Raw genomic sequence first — 8,333 nt, 5'->3', positions numbered from 1 at the left:
CATGTGGACATGGAGATGGTGCTCCCAGTGTTCCCAGTGCTCCCAGTCCGTAGCCCCGCCCACCACCCAGTGACTGCACAGAGCGCCGCTTCTTTAATGTTTTAAACAACTTGTTTTATTGAAATAAAATCTGCTTTTGAGCCAAAATAACAATAAAAAAGCATTATGAAAGACAACACTGTACATGTATTACCCCAGAGGAGAAGAAGATGATGAAGACGAAGATGAAGAAGATCACATGACTGAGCAGGTGTGTGACGCCGCCTGGTTTTTAAATATGGACATGTGTGTGTGTGTGAGTCTTTGGTACAGGTGAACACACGTCTTTAGAAACGCTCTTTGTTAAACACACACACACACACACACACTCTCTCTCTCTCTCTCTCTCTCACACACACACACACACACACACACACACACACACACACACACACACACACATACACACTAAACAGGCGACAGTACAGATCAAACCGTCTGAACACCTGGATGTGATTGATTGTCTCCACAGAGTTTTTCACAGTGAACGTTTTTAATTCATCACAAAAACAGCGTAAAAAGCCCACCCCACCCTCCCTTTTGTACATTAAATAGAATAGAGCAAGGCACTCTGGGTAAAACAAGGCAGCAAGGCTAGTGCCTGGAAAACAAACCTGCCATGAATCTGTGCAAACAATTGACTTCTTAAAACCGGCTGACGAGGCGTTCAGGTGTCTCCGTGTACCTGTGTCCTTCATAGCGGCTCTGAACGACTCTCCATAGCTCCTCCCCTTTTCTGAACGACCCTCCATAGCTCCTCCCCTTTTCTGAACGACCCTCCATAGCTCCTCCCCGTCCTGAACCCCTCCATAGCTCCTCCCCTTTGTATATAGCTCCTTCCCTTCCATAGCTCCTCCCCTTTCCCGAACGTCCCTATATATCTCCTCCCCTTCCGTAGCTCCTCCCCTTCCTGAACATCCCTATATAGCTCCTCCCCTTCCGTAGCTCCTCCCCTTCCTGAACGTCCCTATATAGCTCCTCCCCTTCCATAGCTCCTCCCCTTCCTGAAAGTCCCTCCATAGCTCCTCCCCTTCCGTAGCTCCTCCCCTTTCCTGAAAGTCCCTCCATAGCTCCTCCCCCTCCCCACTGAGCTGGAATGACCTTAACCCGGTCAGAACCGGATGGAAGTGTTCTGAAGCGCCGCTCAGTCCGGTTCAAACGGAGAGAAAACACTCACAATAATAATAACAACAACAATAATAAATCAAGAATTCACAGTCGCTCGTCTTCGTCACACGTCAACGAGCTGATCCGACCAGAACCAGCAGCTTTTATATCAAAATAAAACAAAACCTTGTGTGATCTGAATGAACATGAGAATAAAACAGAAAACAAAACGCTCCTTCATTGAAAGACCCGGAGGAGGATAGACCGCATGGGGTTACCAACACCTTCATGGGTCCAGAACTCAGAACCTTTTGTTGCTCGCTCGCTTTGGAAGAATTTAAACAAACAACAAAAATCAACACAAAAAAAACAAACAGAATATTGAAAGAAAAAAAATAAATCTGGATGGTCAGAGTTCATTTTCTGCGTGGTGAATGTTAATAAGCCCATGTTTGGTCTATCCCGTCATGTGATGTTTCATGGGGTGAGAACAAAAACAAAAACAGAAATGAAAAAACAACCGAAACCAAAAGATGAAGGCGGCTGAATGGTGGTGGGTCAGTGCAGCTTTTTGGGCGGAGGGATATCGGCTGTGCCACAAAGAGTCCCAGCGACTACCACACCTGCTTGGTCCAATAGATGTCGCTGTTGTACCCGGGCGTGTTAGCGTAGTCTCCTACCTGTTTGCTGCTGTATTTGGGCGGGTTGGCCTTGTAGCTGTAATCCGAGTACTGGTCGGAGCCCGTGGAGTTGTTGTCGCCCGTCCCCACGAAGGTGTTGGTGGCCGGCAGGTCCTGGACGGCCTGGTGCTTCTTGGAGGCGGAGGGCGACTGCGGCTGCAGCTGGATGGAGGGCAGCGGGGAGTTGGAGCGGTAGTGCCGGCCCAGGTCGGGGCTCCCTGGCGGGTAGTTCAGGGGCAGGTGGATCCTGGGGCTGTCGGCCACGTCCTCGTCGATGAGGTTGAACTTGAGGCCCTTCTGCAGGCCGGCCTCCGCGTCCTCCTCCAGCGGCTTGGCCGGTTTGGGGGCCTTCCCCTTCTTGCTCTTCTTGCCCTTGGCGCTTTTGGGCCCCTGCTTGGGCGCGTACAGGTCCTTGCTCTCCTTCTTGCCGGCCTGGTAGCCGCTCTTGGCGTCCTTCTGCAGCCGGTGCCGGATGACCACCACGGCCACGATGACGAGGATCACGCCGGCGATCCCCGCCAGGCTGCCGTACAGGATGTTGCTGCGCTGGGCCAGGGCGTAGTTGGGGTCCCCGGCGATGTCCCGGTCCAGAGGCGTGTAGAGGCTGTGGCCGACCAGCGCCTCGATGAGGGAGACGTTGGACTTGGTGTCGTTGACGAACACGTGGACCAGGGCGGTGGTGTGGCGGGGGGGCTTGCCCTTGTCGCTGACCTTCACCACCAGGCGGTGCAGCCCGTTGTGCTTGCCGGTGAACTCCTGCACCAGCGTGACCTCGCCGCTGTCCGGAGAGATGTGGAACAGGCCGTACGGGTTCCCGCCCATGATGGTGTAGACCAGCTCGGCGTTGGGTCCGGAATCGATGTCCTCGGCCTCCACCACCTCCACGCTGGTGTCCGGGGGCGTGACGGGCGACATGTAGGTGTAGGAGGAGTTGGCCGGCTTGGTGACGTAGGGGGCGTTGTCGTTCTCGTCCAGGACGTTGATGGTCACGCCCACGTAGGAGGACCGAGCCGGGTCGCCGGCGTCCACGGCCTTCAGCCGGAAGGTGTAGGTGCTCTCTTTCTCGCGGTCAAAGGAGATGCTGGACAGGATGGTGCCCGTGCCGTTCTGGATCAGGAACTTCCCGTTGTCCGGTTCCACGTACAGCCTCACTCGGGCGTTCTCGCCCTTGTCGGCGTCGGTGACCGTCACGACGCCGACGGGGTTGAGCGGGGGCATGTTCTCGATGACGGAGAAGCTGTAGCCGCTCAGCATGAACTTGGGGTCGTTGTCGTTGCGGTCCAGGACGGTGACCTTCACGGTGGCGGTGCCGGTTTTGCTGGGGACGCCTTTGTCCGCCGCCGCCACGCGGAACTCGTAGCGCTCCGTCTCCTCCCGATCCAGCAGGTTCTTCACGCGGATCTCTCCGGTGTTGGCCTCGATGTCGAAGAGCCTGGTGGCCGCCGGGTCGATGATGCTGTAGGTCAGCTCCGCGTTGGTGCCGCTGTCCGCGTCCGCCGCCGCCACATCCAGCACCTTGTCGCCCGGCTGGTTGCCCTCGGAGAAGTCTACCTCCAGCACCGCGGGGGAAAAGATGGGCGTGTTGTCGTTCATGTCCGTGACCTGCACCTTGAGGGAGTTGGAGCTGGACAGCGCCGGGTTCCCCGAATCCACCGCGACTATCTCGATCCTGTAATCCCGGACGCGCTCGTAATCCAGCGGCGTCGTCGTCTGCAGGAAGTACTTCCTCTTCCGATCGTTGGCCGACTCGCTGGCGGGCCGGAGCTGGAACGGGACGTCGCCGGCGACCACGCAGGTCACCACCGCGTTCTCGCCCTCGTCGCGGTCCGACACCTGGACCAGCGCCACGGGCGTGCCGATGGGCATGTCCTCGGAGATGTTGGCCACGCCGTCCTGGTGCGTCACCAGGCCGATGCCGCGGATCTCGATGGCCGGCGCGTTGTCGTTCTGGTCCCGGACGTTGATGGTCACCAGGACCTTGGAGCTCTTGGAGTTGGGCCCGCGGTCCTTGGCGACCACGAAGAACTTGAGGAAGCTCTCCTCCTCGCGGTCCACCAGGCCCTTGACGTAGATGACGCCCGTCGAGCGGTCGATGCGCAGCAGCCTCTGCACGGCCTCGGACGCCTGGTGGAGGCTGTAGTCGATCTCTCCGTTGCTGCCGGTGTCCGCGTCGTTGGCTCGGACCTGAGAAACCACAAGAGAAGAGTTTTTGTGAGCAAAACGAAAAAGAAAGCAAACAAAAAGGTTGTGCAATAATCCCATTATACCCTCAGTTAGACTGTAATGACTCTTTAGATTCTTTGACTTACAAAGATCATTACTAATGCAACGCTGCAAAGCTCTTTTCCTGTGAGACATAATGGACGATCAAAGCCGAGTGCACACACCCAACAACGGCTAACGGCCCGCTGCAGCGGATCATTGGCATCTAATGGGCAGATGAGTGATGCTAATGTTCCTCTTCTCTATCAGGGAAAGGAGCTCCGGCTCCTCGGGGCCATTAGGAGGCCGGAGCCGGAGAGGACGCGGTCCGGCCTCCAGCGCCCGAAACCAGAAGCCAGCGCAGGCGATCAGGGGTCCGATCAGGGATCCGATCAGGGGTCCGATCAGGGGTCCGATCCGTCAGCAGAATTTCACTTAGCGTCCTTGTTAGGACGTCTAACACTGTTTTGCATTCACTGTACTGCTGTGAGGTGTCGGCCGCGTGTGGATTCTAAATTAACTAGTTGTTGAACAGCTGATTTCAATGTCCCGGCGCTGCTGGCTCAGCGTTTTCTCCGGCTTCACCTGGGACTGTGTAAGGAGGGTTTTAACTCTAAGGCCATTATTCCTTTTTAGAGCAGAACTGGGCCAAGCGTGCACTCAGCAAAATAATCTCCTCGAAATGTAAGACCTTGCTTTCTTACAAAGAAGAAAAAGAAATCTGCCAGCTGGGATTATTTGAGCCGATTTAAACAAAAAATAAAGTTAATGGAGCCAAGGACTCAGGAATCTGCTGCTGAGGACGCTTTAAGGGATATGGGACGGTTTGGGACTTGTATACACTTGCCAAAGAACCAGGACCAGGACCAGGACCGAACACAGGACCTGGACCAGGACCAAGCTCAGGACCGAGCGCAGGACCTGGATCAAGACCAGGACCGAGCTCCTCCCCCTGACTCCCTGGCCCTCCTGGCCCAGCGTCGCCAGACGGGTGAATCATTGACGACTTCTGAGAATCGAGCGTTGAACCGCTGGCGGCGCTCCAAGGCCGCTCGGCAAATAGAAACCTTTATCTCCCGGTTAACGATTAACCCGCCGGACCCGGAGGACCTGAGGACCTGAGGACCTGGAGGACCTGAAGGACCTGAGGACCTGCAGGACCTGGAGACCTGCAGGACCTGAGGACCTGCAGGACCTGGAGACCTGCAGGACCTGGAGACCTGCAGGACCTGGAGACCTGAGGACCTGGAGACCTGAGGACCTGGAGACCTGAGGACCTGGAGACCTGCAGGACCTGGAGACCTGAGGACCTGGAGGACCTGAGGACCTGAGGACCTGAGGACCTGGAGGACCTGAGGACCTGAGGACCTGCAGGACCTGGAGACCTGCAGGACCGGTCTCTCTGCTCCACTGAAACCTGCAGCTCAGAGGATCAGCTCGGTTGTTCGCTGCTATAATCACACGGAGCCTCGCTGGGTTTTAATTGATCCATCAGCTGGGAGGCACAGATATCTCTCTTACCGTCTTCCTCTCTTATTTGTTAGTGGTGAGAGAAGATGACTTTGTCAATATCCTCAATTATCGTCTATAATAAGGCTAATAAGGGATGTGAAGAGAGGGAAGTAAACCTGAGGAACAGCGTGTCGTCTTATTAATAAAGTTAGAGTGACTTTCAGAGGAGTAAAAGGCCTGAACACTTCCTTCTTCCTCGATTGTGTGCTCACTGCTGGAGGGAAGTGGGCGGGGCTTAGCGAGGCGGTGCACCAATCAGGAGCGAGAGCTTTATTTGAACTGAACACGTGACGGCGGTTGTTTGTCGATGAGATTTGAATTATTAATATCAGATGAGGGATAAACTAGTGATGCATAATTACACATCGGGACTATTTCAAAGTTTTAACTCAAGGTCCACTTACTCTTTAATTTAAAGAGGCTTTCTACTTTGAGAGTTTCTTCTTTCTTCACGATTACATCAAGAAAACACGTCATGAATTCTGCGCTCTGAAGAGCAACGAGTCCACAAGCAGAAATAATACCAATAATCCCTGCAGATAATCTGACTCAGATTAAGTCGTGCTGCAGGCAGAGGAGGAAGAGGAGGAGGAGGAAGAGGAGGAGGAAGAGGAAGAGGAGGAGGAGGAAGAGGAGGAAGAGGAGGAGGAGGAGGAAGAAGAGGAAGAGGAGGAGGAGGAGGAGGAAGAAGAGGAAGAGGAAGAGGAGGATGACGATGACGCCGCTCAGAGGTGAAGGTGACTCGTGGTTAATGAGTGACGCCGTGTTTCTGAGCCAGGCTGTGGAATGTTTGCTCGGGATTCTGGGAAATGTTGCTCAACTGCATCCTGAAGTGAATCCAGAAACACAGCCGCCTCACAGGAGAGCTTCACAACCGTGTTACACGTGAAGGTTTACACGTTAAGGTTTACACGTTAAGGTTTACACGTTAAGGTTTACACGTTAAGGTTTACACGTGAAGGTTTACACGTGAAGGTTTACACGTGAAGGTTTACACGTTAAGGTTTACACGTTAAGGTTTACACGTTAAGGTGTGTGTGAGTGTCCCTGTGTGTGTCTCTCTACCTGCAGCACTGAGTGTCCCTGTGTGTGTGTGTGTGTTTGTGTGTGTGTATCTGTATGTGTGTGTGTGTGTGTGTACCTGTGTGTGTGTGTGTGTGTGAGTGTGTGTGTATCTGTATGTGAGTGTGTGTGTGTGTGTTTGTATGTGTGTGTGGGAGTGTGTGTGTGTCTCTACCTGCAGCACTGAGTGTCCCTGCACGCTGTTCTCGGGCAGCTCCCCCTCGTAGTGGCTCCTCTCCCAGGCCGGTGCGTTGTCGTTCTGGTCGGTGACGGTGACCCTCAGCAGGGCGCTGCTGGCGCGCGGCGGCGTGCCGCCGTCCACCACGCGCACGTTCAGGTCGTACGAGTCCTTGCGCTCGCGGTCCAGGTTGCCCATGACGACCAGCTGGGGCAGCTTCTCGTCCTGGTCCAGAGACACCTGCAGGCCGAACAGCCGGTCGGCGTCCGGGCCGGCGGAGAGCGAGTACTCGGCCACGCCGTTGGCGCCGGAGTCCCTGTCCGTCGCCATGGGGATGGAGAACAGCGCGCCCGCGTGCGTGTTCTCCGGGATGGACAGCGTGAGGATGGGCGACGAGAACTGAGGCGTGTTGTCGTTGATGTCCAGCACCTGAAGGGTCACGCATGTTAAACAACGGATTTACATGAAAACAAATTACCTTTTCACAACATTTTCGAGACCTTTCACAAAATATTCATGACTTTAAAAAAAAAAAAACGTGACTTTTTACCAAATTTTCATCAAAATGTCTGTGAACACATGAATATAACACATTTCCATGACCGTATGAACCCTACCTGGATGCGGCCCTCGATGAGTCGGGGGCCCGAGCCCATCCCGTGCACCATGTCGGTGATGGACACCTCGAACTCCAGGAAGCACTCGTCGCCCTCGAACGGGTTGCGGCAGTCGCGCAGCGTCTCTCGGTCGACGGGGATCTCCGTGGTGTAGATGTCGCCCGTCTTGCCGTCCACGCGCAGGTAGGGCGCGCCCACCTCCAGCTTGTACAGGTGGCCGGTGTCGGGCAGGCCCCGGTCCGCCGCCAGGCTGCCGACCAGCGTGTTGGGCGGCTGCTCCTCGGGGACCCGGTACAGGATGTCAGAGGGCGCCGCGCCGCAGAACGCCGGCAGCACGAGCGCCAGGAACAGCAGGAAGCACCGCCTCAGCACCGCCATGGCTCTGAAGGAGGCGAGAAGGAGACACGTTAGAGCGGAAGGAGGCGAGAAGGAGACACGTTAGAGCTGAAGGAGGCGAGAAGGAGACACGTTAGAGCTGAAGGAGGCGAGTAGGAGACACGTTAGAGCTGAAGGAGGCGAGAAGGAGACACGTTAGAGCTGAAGGAGGCGAGAAGGAGACACGTTAGAGCGGAAGGAGGCGAGAAGTAGACACGTTAGAGCTGAAGGAGGCGAGAGGAGACACGTTAGAGCTGAAGGAGGCGAGTAGGAGACACGTTAGAGCTGAAGGAGGCGAGAAGGAGACACGTTAGAGCTGAAGGAGGCGAGAAGGAGACACGTTAGAGCTGAAGGAGGCGAGTAGGAGACACGTTAGAGCTGAAGGAGACGAGAAGGAGACACGTTAGAGCTGAAGGAGGCGAGTAGGAGACACGTTAGAGCTGAAGGAGGCGAGAAGGAGACACGTTAGAGCTGAAGGAGGCGAGAAGGAAACCCGTTAGAGCTGAAGGAGACACGTTACAGCTAAAGGAGGCGAGTAGGAGACACGTTAGAGGTGAAGGA

General features: G+C 55.3%; 1 protein-coding gene across 1 annotated transcript; it reads right to left on the bottom strand.

The window, feature by feature from the left end:
* Window positions 1-1,212: 1,212 nt before the first annotated feature.
* LOC306745874 (protocadherin-1-like) lies at window positions 1,213-7,775 on the bottom strand (the record flags this gene model as incomplete). Its single annotated transcript, XM_079228734.1, has 3 exons — window positions 1,213-4,010; window positions 6,778-7,209; window positions 7,398-7,775. 3 exons carry the CDS (start codon window positions 7,773-7,775, stop codon window positions 1,761-1,763), a joined length of 3,060 nt encoding a protein of 1,019 aa, XP_079084860.1. The 3' UTR covers window positions 1,213-1,760.
* Window positions 7,776-8,333: the final 558 nt, after the last annotated feature.

Source organism: Taurulus bubalis (genome assembly GCF_910589615.1).
Source record: "Taurulus bubalis genome assembly, chromosome: 13".
NCBI classification, from domain to species: Eukaryota; Metazoa; Chordata; class Actinopteri; order Perciformes; family Cottidae; genus Taurulus; species Taurulus bubalis.
Note: the sequence above shows the minus strand (reverse complement) of the source record. Positions and strands in the feature narration are given on the sequence as shown.